The sequence below is a fragment of the Poromitra crassiceps genome, assembly GCF_964638095.1.
Source record: "Poromitra crassiceps genome assembly, chromosome: 14".
Lineage (NCBI taxonomy): Eukaryota > Metazoa > Chordata > Actinopteri > Beryciformes > Melamphaidae > Poromitra > Poromitra crassiceps.
Window position 1 is genome coordinate 18,455,690 of NC_139633.1, and position 21,908 is coordinate 18,477,597.

The 21,908-nt window shown below is 42.8% G+C and overlaps 2 protein-coding genes across 4 annotated transcripts in view; both read right to left on the reverse strand.

The window, feature by feature from the left end:
- Positions 1–772: 772 nt before the first annotated feature.
- sinhcafl (SIN3-HDAC complex associated factor, like) lies at positions 773–6,088 on the reverse strand. Of its 2 annotated transcripts, none has more exons than XM_083650939.1 (6): positions 6,031–6,088; positions 4,737–4,896; positions 4,478–4,577; positions 4,255–4,369; positions 3,097–3,247; positions 773–2,981 (listed from the first exon to the last, which is right to left on the reverse strand). In XM_083650939.1, exons 2-6 carry the CDS (start codon positions 4,862–4,864, stop codon positions 2,798–2,800), a joined length of 678 nt encoding a protein of 225 aa, XP_083507065.1. In that variant the 5' UTR covers positions 4,865–4,896; positions 6,031–6,088; the 3' UTR covers positions 773–2,797. The 2 variants fall into 2 exon arrangements, with proteins under 2 accessions (XP_083507065.1, XP_083507064.1); XM_083650938.1 differs by having other exon boundaries at positions 3,097–3,250.
- A 361-nt stretch (positions 6,089–6,449) lies between these two features.
- Positions 6,450–21,908, reverse strand: part of dennd5a (DENN/MADD domain containing 5A) — a 45,626-nt gene continuing 30,167 nt past the window's right edge. For both annotated transcript variants that reach the window (XM_083651165.1, XM_083651164.1), the window contains 15 exons: positions 20,079–20,229; positions 19,541–19,634; positions 18,068–18,199; positions 17,778–17,930; positions 17,578–17,665; positions 17,320–17,404; positions 13,635–13,763; positions 12,595–12,716; positions 11,721–11,866; positions 11,486–11,604; positions 11,199–11,380; positions 10,482–10,564; positions 8,959–9,082; positions 8,694–8,862; positions 6,450–8,018 (listed from right to left, as the gene is read on the reverse strand). In XM_083651165.1, the coding sequence (XP_083507291.1) occupies positions 7,835–8,018; positions 8,694–8,862; positions 8,959–9,082; positions 10,482–10,564; positions 11,199–11,380; positions 11,486–11,604; positions 11,721–11,866; positions 12,595–12,716; positions 13,635–13,763; positions 17,320–17,404; positions 17,578–17,665; positions 17,778–17,930; positions 18,068–18,199; positions 19,541–19,634; positions 20,079–20,229 (1,961 nt within the window). In that variant the 3' untranslated portion in view covers positions 6,450–7,834. The remainder of the gene's footprint in view (positions 8,019–8,693; positions 8,863–8,958; positions 9,083–10,481; positions 10,565–11,198; positions 11,381–11,485; positions 11,605–11,720; positions 11,867–12,594; positions 12,717–13,634; positions 13,764–17,319; positions 17,405–17,577; positions 17,666–17,777; positions 17,931–18,067; positions 18,200–19,540; positions 19,635–20,078; positions 20,230–21,908) is intronic.

Sequence of the window (21,908 nt, forward strand, 5' to 3'; positions counted from 1 at the left end):
GACATCCAGGAAATAGGTAGGAATAACCCGCTGTCAAATGATAGGTACTCATAAAGTTGTCCGTCCACTACCACCTAGTTTTCGAAGTGGCGGTGGTTGCTAGGCGACACGCGGTTAGCGCGTTGATATTTACATCATGGTCACACAGACAGGTGTGCTTTTATCGGCCCTACAGCCGCTTCAGACGTGAGTCAGGCCAGACGATCAGCTCGAGAACCGGAACTATTTCGTGATGATTATTGTATGATGCTGGAACGGCAAAATTATTTCTACACCCACATAATGACCGCATATCACTTACTGACGGCGCGTTCTTCTCTTTAGAAAAGCTGGCCTCAGTTCTGTCGTTGTTGCCCCACTAGATACTCTCCAGTTTCTGTTTAAGCCTACTTACAATGCCGAAAAACCTCCCTAGTGGTGGTCATAAATAATTGTAGGCTACTTTCACACTCCACTGGTCCAGACTACAGCGGTGCTCGGTGTTACCATGTAAGGTTACATAAAACACACACGTGTATTGGATGCGATATTTGGACAATAATCCAATAACGAAATATTTTATCACGAGTTTAAGGCAACGTGTTCAATCTAAAAGTCAACAAAATAACCGACAAAAACAAGCCAAACCTAGACAGTTCCTCCAAACATGTCTTCATGTAACTCTTGCGCACCATCTACAGGTGAAAATAAAAATCACAAGCACGACTCATGTTTTGTGTCGTTTTATTACAGTACAGAACTATGGTTGTGGTACAGTATACAAAAAAGCATGAAAAAATATATACATCGAATGTTAAAAGGAAGTGCACACAAGAAAAACAATTGAAAGGACCAGTTATTAAGTTTCAGTAAAAAAAAAAAGGCTTTGTAATAAATAAATATAAATTACATGAGATTGAGATTCCTAATGAAAAATGACGGGCAATTCTTAAGGCACACTTCATATCACAAAATGTACCTCGCAAAACATTAATATGGCAACTCCTTAAAGGACAAAAACAAGCTTAATTTCCATCTCAAGAGGAAGCAGCGATTTTCCTTTTAACAATTAGGAATCATAAAAAATGTTCAGCATTCAACTACCCTGCCGCAGAAAGTTTATATATCAAGCAATGTTTAGTTTGCCCCTCAAACCATCATGTTTGAGACGGGTTACAACAAAAATAACATAAAAAATAACCGTTGTCACCACAGCATCAATTTGAGAATGACAGCAATGCACCATGGCTAAAACTGTGCAATCTGAGCATTAGAAATATCTTGAGACGATGATGAATTGTGATTAGGAAAACGTTGATTATTGCTAAATAATGTACGCTATACAAGCCAATTTGGTTGAATCAGTATCCACCACCTGAGGCTATGATGATACAATATTAAATAATGAACCTCAGAGCATTTAGGTCACTTCTCACATTCAAAAAGTCTGCATAGTCTGAGCTTTGACAACTGCTTCTGAAGATAAACACAACAACAATCACACAATCAGTAAGAGAACATTTTGGACGCAAGAATGTAGAGGAAACGGAACATTGGTCATGCGTTACTGTTTTAACCATTAGAAGCCCTTGTGCATGCTTTCTATCAGCACGGAGAAGAAATATTACAATTCATATGGATCACAAAGCCTCAGCTTAGCCTTTCCCTGCAGTTTACACTTGTGTCCCCCCACAGACTTATGAGCATAGATTGGGGCTTTGCATGCTTTTAGAAATTACAAGATGGCTTTTGAGTGTGGAAATGTGATCAACCTCGCAGAATACGGATCTAAACTGGCTTAGCATGGAATCAAAATGTCCTTTCTGCACCTTTCAGAACTACGATAACTAAACATGTAAAGCTTTCTGTACACAAGTAGTGGTTTGCTATTCCTGCAATTTAAAAAGGTTCTGATGGATGAAGAGCAAAAACACTGGCGTGTATTTGCAAAACCCCATAATAAAAACAAAAAAAACAAAAAAAAACATCCGCTTTACAACATGCATTTTCAATTCATGGAAGGATGTACAAAAGAAAATAAATAATCACTTTTGTTATTTTGAAAAGGCAGAGGAAAGTACTGCATGCATGGTCTAACCACATCTATCAGTGTCGAGGTGCGCAAACTGCAGACGGACAAATAAAAAAAAATGGGTGTTTAGAACTGACAACACTTGTCTGTGTTCAATTGTGAAAATGTGGAGACTATGCATGCAAATCTATACACACATAAAAATGTCTAAGATTCCTAGCGGACAGATGTACTAGCGATCCCTGTTGTCACCAATAGCCCTTTATGTACTAAAATCCTACAGATTCATGTGCTTGCACACAAGGAGCACACAGGTATGACAAAACATTGCAGCAAGATGTTGGAGAGCCACTCCAACACAAACAAAGCTGGTATTAGGAATAGCTGGTGTATTTCATTAAGCACACAAAGATTTTGACAAAAAAAAGTCTTGATATGTATGGAAAAATAAAATATTTACAAAACGCTGATCAGTTGATACAAAAACATTTCAAAGTAGAAAACAATTCATAATCAGAAATGGAATAGCTTCTCAAGGCCACAGAAATCTGCCTCAGCATCGTATAAATAATACGCTAATGCCCTTATAAAAGTTTTTTCCTTTGTTTTCTTAAAAAAAAAATCTATACGAAATAAAAAAAAATACTCAAAAAGGAATAATAAGCGAGAGAGAAATACCCATCTAATTACACTGATCTAACAGAGGGAATGATACGGGAAGTCTGCCACTGGAGACAAATCCAGGAGGATGCCATGGATAACCCTAGGGGAGTTAAAACAAAACAATCACCAGCTTTCTTTCAGGACTTCAGGGAGCGGCGGAGGAATCGTGTCTGGGAGATGTGTGGCCACTTGTGTGGACACCAGTGTCTTCTGTTTCTTGGAGCTGCAGCAGGGCTTGAACAGTCGAGGATCAATGATCACCTCCCCGAACCGCCCCTTATAGACAATCCCACAGCACACCTTTTGCCTGCAGGAGAAAGAGAGAGAAAATAACGTATTTAGTAAAAGGCAGAAACAGGTGAATGAATCGATTCCCTTGTGTCCCCAAATACAAAGCTGCTCATTGAGAGCAAGCGGCTTGCCTTTTCCAGTAGGAGCGGTCGAGGAAAGAGAAGACAGACGGAGTGGAGCGTCTTTGTTTGGACTCTATGTCGGAGCCGTCGTCTGACTGGTTGCTGTGACTGGGAGACTGGGATGGAGACATACTGGAGGTAGTGCTGTGGGCATCTGAGTCTGCTTAGAAAACCAAAGAAAAGCCTTTCATGTTGTGATCACAGTTAGTCATTTAGTAACTATGGTTCAGTCAACTTTAAGAGTCACACTTATTTTGGTTACACTGGGCACAACAATAATGAGTACAATGAGATCTGACACACTGACAGCATCTGTATTTTCTGGAATGTGTCAGTAGACAGACGGGAAAGATTGTCAGGGGATTGTTGGCATGCCAAACAGGTCCCGGACTGGATTTGAATCCAGACATTGCAGAAACACTGTACGCATCATAGACAAGTGAGACACCAGGCCCGCCCAAAACAGTCATTTTAAACTCGACTTTTTAAAGTATGGGCAAAAAAAGTACGGTAAACATCACCAGAACCCTGGGCCAACACAGACCCAAATTACAGGCATGTGCATGACCATGATAACAGGTGATCTTAATTTATTTAGGAGAGGACTCTACTTCCTCATTTATAAATATATACTGTATATAAAATTATTTTTCCTTTCCATATGAATAATTCAAACTCAATTTGTAATACAAGACAAACATCCCAATGGAACACTATATACATATACATATATACATATACATACCGTATATATATATATACACAAAGAATCTGCCTTTGCTCTTGTAGTAAATGTCATCCAATGTATGGTAGCTTGAGAGTTCATTCCACCAGTGAACTACAGCTGGGGGATTGGATGCTTTCCAATTTGGAGCTATGCATTTCCTAGCTGCCAACAGGGCAAGATCTATGTAGGCTATTTACTTTGAATGCATTGTTTTTGTTTGGTTGTTTGTCCAATAGTCTTGTTTGTTCTTGGATTATTGTGTATCTTATGCAGTTTTCTTGTGTTTTGATGTTCTTTGTGGGGGATATGGGATATGATAGTCCATGTATGTCATGTAAATACCTCATGTTCTTTCTTAAAAAAAAAAAAAAAAATAGTCGACTAGTCTGTGAATATATATATATATAAATAAAAAACATCAAAACAGAAAAGAAACCTACTTTGTCTCTTGAATTTATGAAGCTTCTTCAGCTTGCTTTTCTTCTTCCCATCGCTGTTCTTGATCTTCTTGGGTTTTGTCAACTTGAAGCCTGGCCCAGCTCGAGCATCCACAACCTGTGTCATGATGTCACACAAATCACGAGTCAGATCAAAGAGTTTACATGCAAATTACATGCCAATTAAACAAAGAAGATTGTCACCATTCAAACAGATGAGACTTACATGGTTCCAGTTCTTCTTGGAGCCATTTGGTAGCTTTTTCCACCTTTTCACCAACAGCACACATGCATTGCAAATGTCTCCAACACGATCCTCTGACAGCCTTTACAAATTAAAATTGACAACACATACACAGTACACACACACACACACAAATGTGAGATATGCGTCCACCACTGCAGAGACTGAGTCTCTCTTCAAACAGACTAGACAGCAATACCGTACACATCATGCACACAATATGTAATCATTGAGTCCTCACCCAAAACACAGCCTGAAAGTTTCTTCATATCGACTGCTGTCTGTGAAGCGTGAACTGGAGGACTTGGTCTTACAGATGCAACAGCCGTCGTTACTTCGGTAGATCTTTGACTTATGAAAGCCAAACATATTCTGGATGTAGTTCGCTGTTGTTAAAAAACCTGAAGAGGGCAAAACACAGATGAGTAATTGTCCCAGTAATTGTCATCCTCAGCAGTGCCGATACACCGCTCATGCTTTCTACTACTACCGAACGAGGGGGCGGTCCCAACCCCCACACACACACGACCAAGCAAACCATTTGTTTTCCCCCTACATTTCAAACAAATCCTATGCCCAAAAAGTCACCACAAACTCCCGTGTTTAACTCGTTTGTGAAAGACTGGACAAATCACAGCTAACTTGAGTTAACGCAACGCAATAAATAAATAAATGCCCAAGTTATATTCGGTATGCGAATTTTGTAATATAAGTAGCGGGAACAACACACCCATTGACGATAACGCATACAACATAACACGGACGTTAGTCTTATTTATTGTTGGCGGAAAATAGCATTGCAGTAACGTTAGGTCAAAATGTACTGTTAACGTTAAGATGAACCAGGGACGGTTAACTTTACACATTTTGCTATGCCGCCGAGGAAGGCTCGCAAACTTGGCTACAGATTGAACCGTTGAAACCGCAAGTCCACATCGCATTTATAACGTTAACGTTACATCAAAGTTACTTTTCCGAAGAACGGTCTCGTTGTGACAGTGTTTACGAATCAGCGATACAGCCGAAGCTACAGAGTAACAAACGAACTAACGCTAAACGTTACATTACCTTTAGTCGAGCAGTGTTTTTGTTTTCAGCGAACACAAAAAGCGGATAGCCTCTTCTGAAGTCAAGAAACAAAAAGCTACCGGGCTATTCGTTAAATTATGTGCAACACACGTGGATGCATTTCACACATTAATTTAGTCGATTTGTTTTAACACCGTGTTTAAATAAGAAAAAGTTCCGATATAAGCATCCTTCCCTTTAAATTCAAACTTTTGCCCGCTAGAGCGCCAAATACGGCTTATTGTTGTTAGCTAGCATGCTAGTTAGCCAACTTAGCTACCACGCCACGCTCTCGTTCACTTCCACGTTATCCCATTGTCGAGTGCAGTATCTTGCAGATCTAACGTCGCTGCAACGCACACGTCAGATTACAGTTACACCACTGAACCACAATTAATAAGCATAAAACAAATCAATGCAGTTTTGCAAATGTAAATTCTGTAGAAAGGAAATAACGATGGACTTACTGAACAAAAACTTTGAATCTTCGCCGTTTTCTTTTCACGCACTGCGCATGCCCCTTACTACTGCATACAGCTGACCATTAGAATCTCATTAGCATAAAAACACGGAATGAAAGGAGGCGAGCGTAAAAACACCATATAAGGGCAGCAGCCGCTCAGTTTGAATCGCTATTCAACCAATCGCTGCTGTCCATTCGTACTGTTTATGAATACTGCATGATGGGAGGTGTAGTGAATTAAGAGGAGACCTCTATAGACGCTGCTGTAACCGCCCTCTTTTACACTCGACATCCCATAAAGCAACGGGCCAAAGGCTTTCAGAAAAAACAGCTTTTGACATGGCGCGAATGAGTTTGTTTACATTCTCCAGAGGCGGCTCAGCACAGCAGAGAATAAGTTTATACATGAACAGTTTAAACGAATTTCAGTTTTATGCATTAGCTTTATTCTTTATATATATATTTTTTTACACTGTACACTGTTGCTCACTTAGTAAACACTACATTACACAGCTATGTCAATAAATGTACAACAGTATTGGAAAACAAAAATATATATCTCCCAAGATGCTCATTTTAGGTCGTACATTGACAAGTACAACACAATCAATCCATACATGATGGTTGGCACAGGAAAGACATCATCCTCCACATCTTAATATCAAATATCTTGTCCTGCACAGTTAGGTTTAATGCAAATTGAGGGCCCAGTAATACCAAGACAACCCAGTATATAGTTTATAGGGGCTAACTTCTCTCACGTGGATATTGCATAGCAGAAACCATGATGAAAATTCAGAAGGGGAAAGAGCACTTTCTCTTAGCTCTTCGCACTGAAGCATCGGGCACTCCGAAGATCATCCCAGATCACCAGTCTTCAAAGATCATACTAACAACTTTATGTTAAGAGCGCAGAGCCGATGTAGTGTAAGGAGTCAGCAGGGGGCGATGGGAAGGGCGGTTGGATGTATTTACATGAAGGCTGTCGTTAAGATCCACTTTGCACAGAAAGATGGGTTGAGCTCTACGGAGGAGTCGAGTCCAGAAACAAGAGTCCAGAAACATGTAGCAATGACTTGGTTTCCCCCCCCCCCCCCCCCATCCAGCTGAATACACTGTCCATCACTGGCATTAACAGCCACAGTCTTATTGTCATGCAAGAGGGATCCTTATCTCTGCTCAAGTTATTCCATGTAAAAGATTTGCATACTAGTACACTTCTCAGGGAATGGCCCAAATGTAACGCACTGTTTCATGTACAGTATGTAGGTGAATCGTCTTCCACGCTACAAAAATGCCTACCCCCTGTCATACACATACTTATAAAGCATACCTCTACATCATTTGCTTCAAACTCTGCATTATGACATTGGAATCTGAGTTGACAACAGAGCAAGCAACTTGACGGACTTAACAAAATAATACTGTTTTTCTCTGAAAATATATTAACAGTTTTTGTTCATTGTTTTCCCTTAAATATAGCCATTGTCAGCAGTTCACTATAACAATGAAAATATTTAGCTTTCAATAAAACAGTATAGCACAAGTGGGTTATTGTCAATAATGTGAAAATCATGGATCATAATAGAAAACATACTTTTAACATCTAATGGCAACATCATTGAGGATAAAAATAACAACATATCTTGAAAGGCTCATTGCACTTCATATATGGCAAATGTAACAGTAGCTTTAATATAAGCCAGAAAATGTCCTTTGTTCAAGTCTCTTCCTGCATAAAAAAGGTTCAGATGTTCTCTTTATGGTCACCAGTGATCTTCCTGGTCGGGTTCAACTGGTGGGCAGGTTTAGATACCGACACCTTTGACAAGCGAAGCTTCGAGGGTGATGTTGAACTCCTGCAGAGTCTGTAGGACTCTGATCAGAGAATTGACCAGCGAGTGGTCCTTAATCAGCGCAGCGTCCTCGTACATCTGTGCAGTGATGGGACAGTCTGCGAGCAGAGCGATCCAGTGGTGCAGCAAATGGTCCCTAAGAGAAGTGGACACAGCTTTAGTCAGCTGACTGGTTCCATGTGGAGACAGCACAATGGGGCACAACAGTTAAAATGTCATGTAATGTTCACAGGGTTAAGAATGCAGAAGTGTCTGTCAGTGTTTATTGAATGCTGCATTTTGCCAATAAAATACACAATTTGAAGGGGGGAAAAAGCTTGGCAGTAAAAAAAAAAGCTTATTTCAAAAGACAAAGCACTTCTAAAAATGCTTTTGAGAGTAAAGGCTATTGAGGTGTGGAAATGGACAAATATGAAGGCATAATCACACACAGATGACACTCTCTCTCTCACACACACACATACACAATAACGGGGGAGGGGGGAGTACTACAGGAAAGCAACAGCAGTAATGCGACACTTTATGGATCCCCAAAGGAGAGCTTCTTGTCGCTTGGCTACTTCCAGGTCAGAGTGCAGGATCAGATACAGAACATCAACCCAGCAGCTTGGTCAAGGACACTTCAGCAGGGCGGACGCTTGAACCTGAATCTGCTTGAAAGCTAGACGCCACCCTATCCCGCTGCCTAAAACTTTCCCGTCATTTTTTTTTGAATGACGTTTTGAAACACTGAACTTCCTAGTCACGCACACAGCATCTGTCTGGGATGTTCAGTGCAATCTGTCTTGTGAGGTTCCTGAGTGCTGCCTACCTTGCACCCAGACAGACAAGCATCTGGAACTTCCCGTCCTTCCCGATGTTCCTGGATGTACTGTTGATGGCACGCATGAAGCGGCAGAAGTGGCGCACTCTGGTTTGCCAGTTCTCATCGAGAGTCACCTGCCGCTGCTCTGCACTCTCAAAGTACACTTGGGACTTTTCTGTGAAAACAGAGATCAACCGGGAGACACATTCAATTAATTAACAATTCATTAGTAAGTAATATGAAGGGCTGATGATAATATACGAGTGTTTACCTAAGAAGTCCCAGATGAAGACATTCTTAAAGAGTCGGGTTGACTTGAAACCGTGCTGGAAGACTTGCTCCAGCGCCCAGACCAGTCCATACTCCCCACACAGCAGAAGGGTTAGACTGCCTCTCTATGGAGAAAAAACACAGGAAAAATGACGTGGTTAGAAATGTCATGTAATTTACATGTGCAAATAAGGTTGTTCTTTTCCCATTAATGAGAATATGGTAAATGGACTGAATTTATATAGAGCTTTTATCCAAAGCGCTTCACAATGTGCCTACATTCACCCATTCACACACCGAAGGCAGCAAGCTGGTGGCAAGGATTTCCGGAGCAATTTGGGGTTCAGTGTCCTGCCCAAGGACACTTCGACATGCGGACTGGAGGAGCCGGGGATCGAACCACGAGCGATTAGTGGACGACCCGCTCTACCTCCTGAGCCACAGCCACACTGCACTGGTCATGTTTTAGGAATTCATACATGTACAATTTCTCTGAACCAATCAGCCCACTCAATTACCAAAATAACTCCCTGAAGTCTTGCAGTAAAGTACATGTAAGGCACGCTGTGCAGCATTGTGACCGCACAGTGCAGCTGTCTCGCCTGTCACTTTTCATGTCGTCACGGCCACAAAGCTTGTCAAGAGAAAACTGCAACTTTATGAATAATACATCACTGTCACAAGAGGCAACTGCATTTACATTGGCAGTGCATGCTGGAAGAACTAAAGTGAATGCAGGATCCATTTACGAGGTGATGGAATGGAGTTTGTGGCTTGATCAACATGTGAGAACGCATGTGCAAGGGAGAGGAAGGAACAAAGCCCATTGTCTGGGTCTATCTTCAAATACATGACCCCTTTTCGGTTCTTTTTTCAATTTATGTGGAAAGTTTTGTAAAAATGAAGCCATTTTTGGCCTCACCAGCCCCCCCTTATCCTGCGTGTGTGTGAGGTACAGAGAGCTGGAGAAAGGATTAAGGAGATTTCCCTGTTAAATGCTTTGTAGTCCAACTACACGATCATTGACTCTAAAGTTGAAAGTTAGTTACAATACATGTAAATAATAATATGCATCTTCTTTCAATAGGGATGATCACTCCACACACCTTAATAAGTACCGTAATGATTATAATTCAATCCGATTTTGTCCATGCACATTTATTATAACCTTGAATTAAATTTAAATCCCAGCGATCTAAGGACAGAGTAAGTGAAGAATTCTTTCAGAGGACACCCACACCCTGATTATGAAAATCCTACATCTCAAGGTGTAAGCCTCTAAACACCAGTACAAGCACAAAGTGAAGATAAAACATAAAAATCCACCAGTCTCACATGTTGCTGATATTTATATCCAAAAACTGGCCGTTGTTCTGTTAACACATGTGAATAATCTGAATCCTAGCACACAAGCAGCACTGTCGGAGGGACACGGAGACCACCAGAGGAGAAAAGCAGCGTTTCCTCATTTGTGATGAATAATGGAAGTACATGTTGGGGCCCGTCTAGACCGCCGTCTCTCACCTCCTTCTCCGGCTTGTGGAAGTGCTTCACTATTCCATTGATGGCCTCTCCCACTCCCTCCTGGATCTGACCCGTGTTTAACTCTGCATGACGAGGGGAAAGACAAGACTCGCTAAGCCAATACAAGCAGTCACAGGGAAGCAACATTTCCAGTGAAGTCTTATTTCAACAGTATGGTATTGTTCTCATGAAACTCCCTTTGTATTCATTGATTTTATGTGCACCAATGAAGGTTATTTAGAACATTTTAGACAGATTCCAGAGATTTTCAGACAGCATTCTGTGATAACTTAAAGCAGTGGTTCTCAAATGGGGGGACCCCCAGGGGTCCTTGAGGGGGTTCCAGGGGGTCCCCAGCCAAAAGGGGGGTAATTTATTTTCGCTATAATTCCATTAATAAGTAACACAATGACTATTTTGGTCATGGGTTTTATACACTTTCTGTAACAAAACATCTAAAAGCATCAATTGTATTATCATATGGGGGACCGTGGGACAAAATCCTATCAAATGGGGGTCCGTGGTCTACTCTTTGTCTGTTTAGGGGTCCTTCATGTGAATTTTTTTTGAGAACCACTGACCTAAAGGGGTTATCATCTTTTCTGAGACAGAAGATATCCCACTCAGTGAAATGTTTCCAGTGAGCTAGACTGTACCAGAAGGTCTACACTCCCTGCTTCAGATCAGTTGTAGCTGTGACGTTGAAGAGTTACTTACTTGGTTTGCTGTTTGGCGAGATGGTAACAAACCTCCTCATCATCCCCGGGGACTGCTGCATGGGGGGCGTCCGGCACATCCTGTCATCGTTCTCTGTGCTGGGGGTCATCAGCTCTCCCACCAGGATCCGCTCCAGGCTGCCATCATCCACCCCCTTCCCCAGCCACCGACCGCATGGGAACCTGCCACACACACGTGCACGCACGTTAGGAATACTTTTTCAGTCTTGAGTAACCGCTAGTCCAAAATATATATATATTAGGTCAAATTTCTCTTAAAATGCGCACTTGTAAGTGTGCCCTGTGATCCCGTTGCGGATGATAACACACTCCACAAGCCACTTTGCGTAGAGTCCCGTGTTATCATGACCCATCTGAACTGTAGTCAGCTTGCCCAGGTTCTGGCACTGAGAGAGACAGAAGGAGACAGGGGAAAATTGTGATGAGTTTGAATAATCACCCCAAGCAAAGAAAGGGGGGAAACAAGCAATCGGTGTCTTTAAATGTGAGGTATAACACCAACCTCAAACGTGATCTCCAGGGTGTTCCTGGGGATCTGCAGCACCCCGGTCTCAGCCAGCTCCCCAGAAACACACACCCAGGGGTTGGCTGTGAACATAGAGCCACTCAGCTTCTTACTGGAAATGACCAGCACATGGTAGGGCATCACTGGGAGACAGAGAAGAGAGAAACAGATATGGTTTTAGAAGTACAGCCAAATAAACATGTAAAAACAGTAGTTTGGTTCTCAAATGTTTTCACATGAAGGACCCCTAAACTGACAGAAATTAGACCATGGACCCCCAAATGATAGGATTTTGTCCCACGGTCCCCCATATGATAATAAGATTGATGCTTTTAGATGTTTTATTACAGAAATTGTATAAAACCCATGACCAAAATAGTCACTGTGTTACTTATGAATGGAATTATAGCGACCCGACTTTACCCGACTTTTGGCTGGAGACCCCCTGGAACCCCCTCAAGGACCCCTGGGGGTCCCCGGACCCCCATTTGAGAACCACTGGTTTACAGTAGTAATGATGGTCATAGCATTGCCAATACATCCCCCGCCCCCATTTCTTTCTCCTAATTGGACTTTCAATTTCCAAGCCGATTTCCCCCATCTAAGCTGTCAGTGCTCAACTCCCTCTGCCGATCTGACGGGGGTGTATACTCTCACATGCCCCCTCGGATACATGTGAAGATGACTGTCTTTTTCAGCTGACAGCGAGGTGTTCCACCAGGAGGACGTAGCGCGTGTTGAGGAACACGTTATTCCCCCCAGTTCCCCTCCCCTCTGCACGGGCGCCCCGACCGACCAGAGGTGGCGCTAGTGCAGTCCTGATGGCAATACTGTTTTGAACATGAACATATGGCATCAAAGTAACACTCACTGATGGTGGTGAAGACATTGGTGAAGCAGAAGTAGTCCACAGCGTTGAAGGAGAGCAGGTGGTAGAGGAACTGCTCCTTCTCATCATCACAGCGCAGGAAAGCATAGCGCTTGTACAGTTTTCTAAGGAGATAAAGTTGGAGAAATAATAAAAAATAAAATAAACATTATTGCACAGACTTACAAGATGATATGCTTCCTATTGTATTTTTGAAAAGGCAAAGGTGCCCAGTAGAAAAACATTCTTCAGCAGCTACAGCGACACGTGATGAAGTAACTAATAGCTAAAGAGATAGTAATGAATGCATACTGTTGGCTAAAGAACAAAAGAATTGACAAAGTAAGGTCACAGAAGCAGATAGAAATCATCCAGAGTGTGACCCAGTTCACCAAAGCAATATCAATAATGAATAATCCTGTGAATAATTCATACTGCGCTGAACTATAGTATGACGCTTTGCCATTTCAAAAGAGGTAATGTATTATAAATGGGCAGAGCGCACATTATCACGTTAAATTTCATATGAGACATTCCTCCACAAGGACACCAGTCCCTGCATAAGCCTCCAAGACTCCGATTTCCTCTTCAAAATGTACGAGTGAGACTCATCGTCTTCCTGTTATAACGGTCCACAAGACAGAGGCTGTTAAAGTGTTGTAGGGTGTTACAGGGTGTTGTAGGGCGTCACAGGGTGTTACAGGGTGTTGTAGGGCGTCACAGGGTGTTACAGGGTGTTGTAGGGCATTACAGGGTGTTGTAGGGTCTTACAGGGCATTGTAGGGCGTTACAGGGCGTTTTTGGGTGTTACAGGGTGTTGTAGGGCGTTACAGGGTGTTGTAGGGTCTTACAGGGTGTTGTAGGGCGTTACAGGGTGTTGTAGGGCGTTACAGGGCGTTGTAGGGCGTTACAGGGTGTTGTAGAGCGTTACAGGGTGTTGTAGGGCGTTACAGGGTGTTGTTGGGTGTTACAGGGTGTTGTAGGGTGGTGTTGTAGGGCGTTACAGGGTGTTGTAGGGCGTTACAGGGTGGTATTGTGCTCACTTTGTGAGCTCGTGGTCCGACGCCAGCTGCTTCAGGTGTCTGGAGAGCAGCTTTTTCTCCATGGAGAGGCGAACCCAAGCTCTGGCCTTGCCCACATCTGTCTTGATCTCACTCATGTTCTGGATGTGCCTACAAACAAAAAGACAGAGCAGAGGCGTCAGATGAGGTGAAGCGTACCTAACACACAGTACCTAACACACAGTACCTAACACACGGTACCTAACACACGGTACCTAACACACGGTACCTAACACACAGTACCTAACACACGACACACGGTACCGAACACACGGTACCTAACACCAGCAGTAGCAGAATGACATCGCCGCCCCGGAACCATCCCGAAAAATAATTTCAACCGTCTTGAAGTCACAGTGTAAACAATTCAAAATTCGAATTGTTATCCTTTTCCTTTGTTATTGTCATCTATAGTGGTTATTTGCATAAAAACACACAGTTTGATTAGGAAATTATTTAAATATGTGCTTTGATTTAAAAAAAAAATAACTACATTTTATTCATCCATCTTTTTATTGATTTGACAGTGTACTGTCATGTCATGTGTTGTTGTGTTGCACTGTTGTTGTACGTCTTCTTGGTGCTCTGGCGCAAGACGAATTTCCCCCAGTGGGACAATAAAGTACTGAACTGAACTGAACTGAACGGCCAAAGAGCTGGATCTCAGTCTGCTTCTGTAGCAGTATTTCCATGGTGGTCGAGGATTCCACAGCAGACGACACTCTGAATCCCCTGCGTGCGAGTGAGCCAGCCCCATGTCATCACTCTGAGCCACTATCATGCCTCCCACGTCCAGACACATTCCCTTCCACTCCACCTGTGCCATAAGCCCTGTCTGCTGCTCCCTAAGAGCTCCTCCTAACGTCTCTCCACCTTCCCTCCACCCTCTACTCCCCCTCCACGTTCACTCACACAAATTAACCCAGTTTCCTCCACTCATTATCTCCATAGCAACAGAGGAAAACATCTACTGGACAGAATATTAATGCAAACTCTTTAAGATCACCTAGAATATTTACGAGGGCTGCAACCAACCAACGATTATTTTCATTGTCAATTATTATCTAAATTAATTGATTCGTTGTTTGGTCTATAATTTTTTTTTTATAACGATCAGTGTTTCCCCAAAGCCCAAGATGACGTCCTCAGATGTCTTGTTTTGTCCAGAACCCAATGATATTCATTTTCCTGTCATGGAGGTGTAAAGAAACCAGAAAACATTCACATTTAAGAAGCTGAAATCAGATTTTTCTTAAAAACATTCTCAAACCGATTAATCGACGATCAAAATAGTTGCAGATTCATTTAATAGTTGACAACTAATCGATGAATCGTTGCAGCTCTAATATTTACATAATCGTTGAAGGCTTTTTGAATTTCAACATCGAAAAATAGAATTCAATTCAATATGAATAACAACGGTCTTGATAAGATGCTGCATCAATTATTCAAAGCCTACAATGGTAAGGGAGGGGGCTGCGTCTGTGAGAGAGTTTGTTTATGTGCAAGGGAGTCAGACGCAGACATGAGCAGGGAGGAGGGGCTACAGCTGTGTGTCGGTGCCCTGAGGTAACCCCGCCTCGTGTGGCGGGGGGGGGGTCTGCTAATTATTAGACTGGAAGTAACGTGCTGTTGTTACCCGGCTTCACTGTACGCCGCACAAGGAATGACATGTCACATGACTCCTGATCTCTGGCTGGCATGGCAGACATGATAACAGTGATCACATCATGATAACGCACTGCGCCCGCACACACGCAGGTTTCTGTCTGGTCAAGGAGCACTCACCGGCCATTTGGTGTGCAGACACAGTGTAGGAAATTAGCCAAGGGCAAGAAAGCCCCAAGAAATCTCAGAATGCCCTTAAAAACCGTGATCGAGGGGCAAAAATTGCCCCCAAGATTTGGATAATTTTATATACCTTCAATTAATTTAATTTCCATTTCCATGTCTAACACACACTCAGCACCTGCAAGCTGGTTGCCAGAAGAAGACGATGAAGAACAGAGTCACACAAACGGCGCTGATGTTCACACTACTTGCTACTGTTTTGTAATGATACATTTCAAGGACCTTTCAAGCAATAAAGCCAGCGGGGGGCGGGATTAAAACAAAAATCTATCCACCACAGGTTACCTCGGCGACCAGCCGCATATTTGAGCTAAGAACGCCTACGAGAGCACAACAGCCAATGACAGCTCAGCAATCAGCAAATCGCTGTAAACTTGTAGCCTATGTGGAGAGTGACAGTGTAGGTAGGAAGAAAGTGTATCAAGCTTGGTCCAGCCATATTGTATCATAGGTGAATTTTGACACGACAGGATGCACAAGGCTCAAACTCAGAGATTCTGGTAGGCTTATTACAAGCACTTTTAAGGATCTCTTTATGAAGCCAAGCACTTTCAAGTCTTTGATTATTTTTTTTATTAAATCCAAGCACTTTCAAGTACTTTCCAGACCAGTTGCAACCCTAACCTTTATGCACTACTCTTTTTAAGTGCCTCAAAATTTTTGTAAATGCCCCCATTTTTTAGACAGTGGCGCATAAGTTGCTCCCAAAGATTTTAATTTAAAATTTGCGTGTAGATATTACTGGTTCAATATTGTTTATTATTGTACTAAACAGTAAGATGATTTTCAATGCAGTACTCAGAGTCAAACTGTTCTGGATACAGATATTAATCAAATCTGAGAAAAACATTTTCAGCAAAAGTTGACATTTCAGCAGAATTCTGACACAAATCACAAATGAATGCTTGTGTTTGGGTTGTATAACTAATATACTGTTTGTCAGCAGGATTACGGAAAAACTACCAGCCCAATTTTCATGAAACTTTGTGGAAGCGTGTGGCATGGGCCAAGGAAGAACCCATTAAACGGATCTGGATCCGACTCACAAACAAGCAATACACCCTTCTCACGGGGGCCATTTTGTGTCGAAAAGGCAGGGTAAACACAGGTGCAAGCAAAACACTAATGAGGGTTTCAAACTTCCATGATTGAAATTTGGAAATCCTCAATAGACCCCGTGAAAAGGGTCTATTGGCCTTTCGGTGGTCTGCGCTCTCCGAGTGCCCTTCTAGTCTGTTTATGCACTGAAGCCAATTTTAATCTAGGGCAGGGGTTTTCAAAAATGGTCATGTCACAGAGCCCTAACGAGACACACAATTAAGACGTTTTGTCTGAGAGAGTCACATGGGAAACGTTTTGTCGCTGGTGATTCAATATTGAATTGTCTAATCTGTACGTGGGGATGTAATAGTGATGAGAGTGAAACCTAGGATGAAAATAGTCATTCTTATACATTCTCTAACTGAGATTATTTTAATTATAGTGATGAATGGTATTTCTTTTTGCTGGGGGTATTATTCAACAGTCTACCACAAGGGGGCAGCCTTACTCAAACTTACTTTCCTCTGATAGTCAGTGAATATAATTATACAGTGCAGAGAAAAATGTAGATTCTTTATGGTTTATTAGGCTTCCCATAAGCCAACACCTTAATGAACTGCCAGTCTTCCTGGGGCCATGGACTCACCTCATGTCCTGGATCAGAGAGACTTTGAGGGGGATCATGGACATGCCCTGGATCAGAGACACTTTGATGGGGGCATGGACTCACCTCATGCCCTGGATCAGAGACACTTTGATGGGGGCATGGACTCACCTCATGTCCTGGATCAGAGAGACTTTGAGGGGGGGCATGGCAGATCCGCCATCAGATTTGCGTCTCTCAGCGTCGTGGATGAAACCTGAGGTAGGGACAAAACGAGGTTAGACTATGAGATATTCACATCGTCACCACACCCCTCTCCAGGTCTGAATATAACCTTTACCTAACAGCAAAGGTGATTCATTTGTTACATTATCACATTTCCATTCGTTTTGTTGCTTTGGTGATGGAGCAGCTGATTTCAGTATTCACCTGGAGGTCCTAAACAGCCTGGAGTCGCGTCCGTCTTCTCTTTGCTTTCCTGGTAGTGGAGCAGGTGGGACCACAAGGCAGATTTACCCTAAATAAATAAGCAGACATACCCCGTTAGTGCTGCAAAGGGACAGTGTTGTTGAGTGTGTCAAGAAGTTGTGTGTCTATGGTGTGTGTGTGTGTGTGTGTGTTTTCCACACCTGTTTAACCTGCAGCCCGTGGCTCCAGATCCTCTCCAGCAGGTCACAGAGGCTGGCGATGAGCGTGTTCTCCTCCACGCCGGTGATGCTGACCTCGCCGTGACCCAGCTCCACTGCCTCCCGACCCATCTTCTCCACCAGCATACGCTTGGTCTGCAGGGAAACAAAACAAATACAGACGCACAACACACACACAATTTGTTACTTCTGGTGATCGAGGAATTTAAAGGACGATAGCGCTGATTTTATGGCAGTCATCGAGGTTCATTCATCTAAGTCACTCAACAAACCTTGTTCCTGCACTCCTTGAGCAATCCTTCAACAAACTTCCAGTTAGTTTGAGCGATGACAGAAGGTGAGAGGTTGGAGAGTTTGGGCTGTCTGATGGTGGTGCCCAGGTTCCTGGCCTCCTGGATGTATTTCTGGTACCAGACAGAGAGAAGCAGTCAGGAAACCACAAAGCCCAAAAAAAAGGCAGCTGAGAAACACTGTGGCAGAGAAAGTTCAGCACGCAGGTGGGCTCACATCACTAGTGAAGGTGACGACAACATTCACTAATGGAGAAATGGCTGGCTAACTACAGGTGTTGGTCTCAGTCAGGAAGAGAAGTCGAAGGGATATGAGTGTAAGCATAATTCTCAATTACAGTGAAATGCAATGGAAGCTGTCTCATAATGATACCTGATGATGGGTTGCTATACATTTATTTTCTGTCCTAAATATAGATTCTAAGGGGCTTGCTAGTGTTCAATAGATAGATACCAGATTCAAATGGTAAATATGTATATAATGTTGAGTGATATTTTTACCATTTGTCGGTCATATCATGTCTTGTCAATGTGTGTCTGAACCAAGACAAATTTACTGTACAATTACAGCAGTCAATATCCAAACTCCAGCCTGAAGATATTGAACTTTGATGTCCTAGAAGGTAACATGGGTGGAGCACTGCTGGTGGTGGAGGAAGAGGAGGGAGGTGAAGACCACATGGGGGGGTGGGTCATATGGTCACAGCGTAAAGGTGAAGGCCTCACTGACTACCAACACATACCACATCCACAGTCACCGACTTTAGACACGGCTTGAAGGACTGGGAGAGCCAGTAGTAGTCAAGAAACAGCAGGAGCTGCAGCTCCGGAAACAAGCACTCCACATGCTGAGGGCGTGCGTGCGTGTGTGTGTGTGTGTGTGTGTGTGTGTGTGTGTGTGTGTGTGTGTGTGTGTGAGACAGGCCGAGAAAGAGTGTGTGTGTGTGTGTGTGTGTGTGTGTGTGAGAGACAGGCCGAGAAAGAGAGTGTGTGTGTGTGTGTGTGTGTGTGTGTGTGTGTGTGAGAGACAGGCCGAGAAAGAGTGTGTGTGTGTGTGTGTGTGTGTGAGAGAGACAGGCCGAGAAAGAGTGTGTGTGTGTGAGAGAGAGAGACATGCCGAGAAAGAGAGCGTGTGTGTGTGTGTGTGTGTGTGTGTGTGTGTGAGAGAGAGAGAAAAACAAAGAGCGAGGACAAGATAACAACAGAATCAAAATAAGGCAAGAAGAGAGAATGAGTCATACACATAGAAAATGAATAAAAAGACAGCAACGCTCTGTCGTTCCAGAATGAAAAAACAAGACACGTCATCGTTATGAAACATGAAAAGACTTGGAAAGCTTGAGTGAAGCAGAAGAAGAAAAATCTTCATGTATAACATCTACTGTACAACTAGATGAACATCTATATGACTAGAAGACAAATGCCCATAGGAAAACCACTATGGAGACGTCTCACCTCTCTCTGGTCATTGTCTAAGTACAGGTGCTCTGCGTGTTGCTTCTGTCTGTCCCTCCTCCTCCACTGGGCCGGAGCGCTCCTCTTCGCCCATCTAGGAGACAAAACAACGCGGCTTCAGCATAGCGTCAACAGCATTTGAAATAAGGCTGCAACTAATGATTATTTTCTCGATTAATCGATGAGTTGTTTGGTCTATAAAATGTCAAAATGGTGAAAAACGTTTGATCAGTGTTTCCCAAAGCCCAAGATGACATCCTCTAATGTCTTGTTTTGTCCACAACCCAAAGATATTCAGTTTACTGTCATAGAGGAGTAAAGAAACCAGAAAATATTCACATTTAAGAAGCTCAAATCAGAGAATCTTGACTTTTTTTTCTTAAAGAATTACTCAAAATGATTAACGATTATCAAAATAGTTGTTGATTTTTTTTCTTCTGTCGATCGAATAATCGTTGCAGCTCTAATTTGAAAACATCATTAGGAATGACAGTGCAATGTGAAAGTGAAAGTGAAAGCAATGTGAAGAAGCAGTCACTTGTTGCTGGTGGGCCCAGTGGAGAGCACATCAGACTGCAGTCGAGGGAAGAAGCCTTGTTCGTAGCGCCCCTGACCGATCTTCATGTCCAGCAGGTGGGGGTGCAGGGCTGTGTGGTCGATCTTGGACACTCTCATCTCAATGGCCTTCTCTGTAGAGGAGGGAGGGTGAGTGGGATGGTTAGATCACAGGATGCAGTGTTTTGTTTTCTCTGTCTTCGCCTGTGTGGGAAGAATAATTTGCCCAATAATTTGCGGAAACTATGTTAAGAGACTTCTAAAAGCAAATTTATACTGACTGCGGAGTGTCCGGTGTCCGCGGTGTTCATGGCAAGACCGTTCTCTCCGCAGAGGCACATCTTTTTATGGTAAATACGGTAGGAGTGCAGTGTCTGCGGAGAGCGGAGAATCCCCTCCAGGCTCCCGTTGTGTTTTTAGCGAGAATGCAAATGTCACATCAGTTCTTCCGTGTGTGATCCTGATTTATATCGGCGAATAATTAATCCTAGTGCAATTGTAGGCTATTTTCAGTTTGTTTTTAGCAAGTAAGTTTGTTGTCTTCTTGTTTATGTGCTTTGCATTTAATTTTTTCGATCTCAAATCGTTTTTATTGACGTAGTAAATTGTAGGCTATTCACTCTAAAATGGGCTCCTTCATGACTGAGAAAAGGATCATGTTGCTCCCTCGCTCATGTGGCGACGCTCAAACCCGTTCATTTTTCACTGATTTCATCGGTCACTTGGTCAGTTTGTGGAGGCTTCTTCCCTATACAAACCATAGCAAACATTAGCCAATCATAGCCTCGGAATTGACTGCACGAGCTCGCGGTGTGCTCTGCGGAGTTACATTTTTTGAGAGGAGCGCGGAGCTCTGTGCAGTCCCTCCGCAGAGCCTGTGCGGAGTGCCGCGCTCGCCGCACAGAGCCTCCGCTCCGCGAAAACCGGACACTCCGCAGTTAGTATAAATTAGACTTTAGTTTCTCATTTAGTCAATCATTGATGACAGAAGAAAGAGGGCAAGTTAGACTAGACATGAAGATACCATTTCACCCCAAACCACCAAGAACTTCTTACAAACATCCAGCTCACTTTCGCCCGTGAACAAGAGTTCTAGATAGTGTTTTTCAGAGTTTTATCCAAGCCTAACATGGGTTGCAAAGTTAACATACATTTCCAATTATTCTGTCAAATTTGGATAAACACAACAAAAAGCGCAGTGTTACAAAGGAGAAAATTGAAAGATGAAAAAAGTAGGCTTAATCTAAACCGAACCTTGTAATGTTTTGCAAGCTAGCTGGCAAATATGCCAAATGAAGGGAAAAAAAGACCATGTGAGAAATGTAAGGATATGATGAAAAAATGATATAAAACACGAGGAAAATTCCACAGAAATTGAGAGCCCTAAAATTGATTTCCCTCAGCGATGCAGATAAGACTGGGAAAAACAAGTCCACACTGTCTGAAGCTGTGATTTACAGGAACGAGGACTTAATGCCCCAAATCTCATCTCTGATTAGAACATTTTCTAGCCCAGTGGTTCTCAAATCTTTTAACATGAAGGACCCCTAAACTGACAAAGATTAGACCACGGACCCCCATTTGATAGGATTTTGTCCCACGGTCCCCCATATGATAATAAGATTGATGCTTTTAGATGTTTTATTACAGAAAGTGAATAAAACCCATGACCAAAATAGTCATTGTGTGAATGGAATTATAGCGAAAATACATTACCCCCCTTTTGAGTGGGGTCCCCCTGGAACCCCCTCAAGGACCCCTGGGGGTCCCCAGACCCCCATTTGAGAACCACTGTTCTAGCCCATTCACCTGC

Excerpts from the sequence above, each read along its gene's own strand:
- sinhcafl (XM_083650938.1), bottom strand. The coding sequence starts at position 4,864 with ATGTTTGGCTTTCATAAGTCAAAGATCTACCGAAGTAACGACGGCTGT. Across the intron at positions 3,251-4,254 it reads TCATAAATTCAAGAGACAAA|CAGACTCAGATGCCCACAGC; the intron begins GTAGGTTTCTTT and ends TGGTTTTCTAAG. Across the intron at positions 2,982-3,096 it reads GACCGCTCCTACTGGAAAAG|GCAAAAGGTGTGCTGTGGGA; the intron begins GCAAGCCGCTTG and ends TTTCTCCTGCAG.